The 1043-nt window shown below is 42.6% G+C and overlaps 1 protein-coding gene across 1 annotated transcript; it reads left to right on the top strand.

Moving 5' to 3' along the window:
• Window positions 1-225: 225 nt before the first annotated feature.
• Window positions 226-772, top strand: LOC111650721 (calnexin-like; the record flags this gene model as incomplete). Its single annotated transcript, XM_023400640.2, has 2 exons — window positions 226-418; window positions 501-772. Coding segments are annotated over 2 exons (450 nt in total), but the record flags the coding sequence as incomplete, so codon positions are not given.
• Between the last annotated feature and the right edge of the window lie 271 nt (window positions 773-1043).

The raw sequence follows: 1043 nt of genomic DNA, 5'->3' as shown, positions 1-1043 counted from the left end.
AAAAATAAATCGGTCTGTTACAGAAACCATCACATATTTAACATTTTTAAAAGAAAAAAAGAAAAAAGAATCTATTATTAGAATAGTTTCAGATTAATTCTGTCAATCGATTGATCGACTGATTGTTGAACGCCGGACACGATTGAAATCTTCTTCTTTCCATTTTGTGGAGGAAACTTTGAGGTTTTAGATGTGTATAAGAGACAGGTGTGTGTGTGTCTCCAGGACCAGTTTGTGGATAAGACTCCGTACACCATCATGTTCGGACCTGATAAATGTGGAGAAGATTATAAACTTCACTTCATCTTCAGACACAAAAACCCCAAAACTGGAGAATACGAAGAAAAACACGCCAAGAAACCAGACGCCGACCTCAGGACGTACTACACCGACAAGAAGACACACCTGTACACACTGGGTAAGACGCACACACCTGTACACGCAGGGTGACGCACACTAACAACAGTCCAGGTGTGTAACCGCTCTGTGTCGCCCCCCAGTGGTGAACCCTGACAACACCTTCGAGGTGCTGGTGGACCAGACGGTGGTGAACAGCGGCAGCCTGCTGACAGACATGACCCCCGCTGTGAACCCCCCCGCTGAGATCGAGGACCCCGACGACCAGAAACCCGACGACTGGGACGAGAGGCCCAAGATCCAGGACCCGGACGCCGCCAAGCCCGAGGACTGGTCAGTGCCGACAGAACCAAGTGCTGAGAGAACTTTCAAGAACCGGGTCGATAATCAGTATAGATAAAAGTAGTATTACTGTTAAATCTCCCTGTAAACAAATAAAATAATTGTGACTTAAAGAAAATCTTTGAGATGAAAATATAAAATTATTGTTTCATATTTGAAAATGTTTCCTAATGAAAGAGTTTAACGCCTCAGATCAAACAGTTTGTGACTGTGTGACATCACAGAGAGAAAACAGCTGTAAGAATTAGTTCATAGCAGTTAAAGGTCAGAATGTATATTGTTTATTGAACATGATCTACTGATGATCGATATTAGATTTAAAACACATCTTCACTTTGAGAATC

This window comes from Seriola lalandi, unplaced genomic scaffold (assembly GCF_002814215.2).
Source record: "Seriola lalandi dorsalis isolate HSWRI2012SDOR001 ecotype SW California unplaced genomic scaffold, Sedor1 jcf7180002052763, whole genome shotgun sequence".
Classification (NCBI taxonomy): domain Eukaryota; kingdom Metazoa; phylum Chordata; class Actinopteri; order Carangiformes; family Carangidae; genus Seriola; species Seriola lalandi.
Note: the sequence above shows the minus strand (reverse complement) of the source record. Positions and strands in the feature narration are given on the sequence as shown.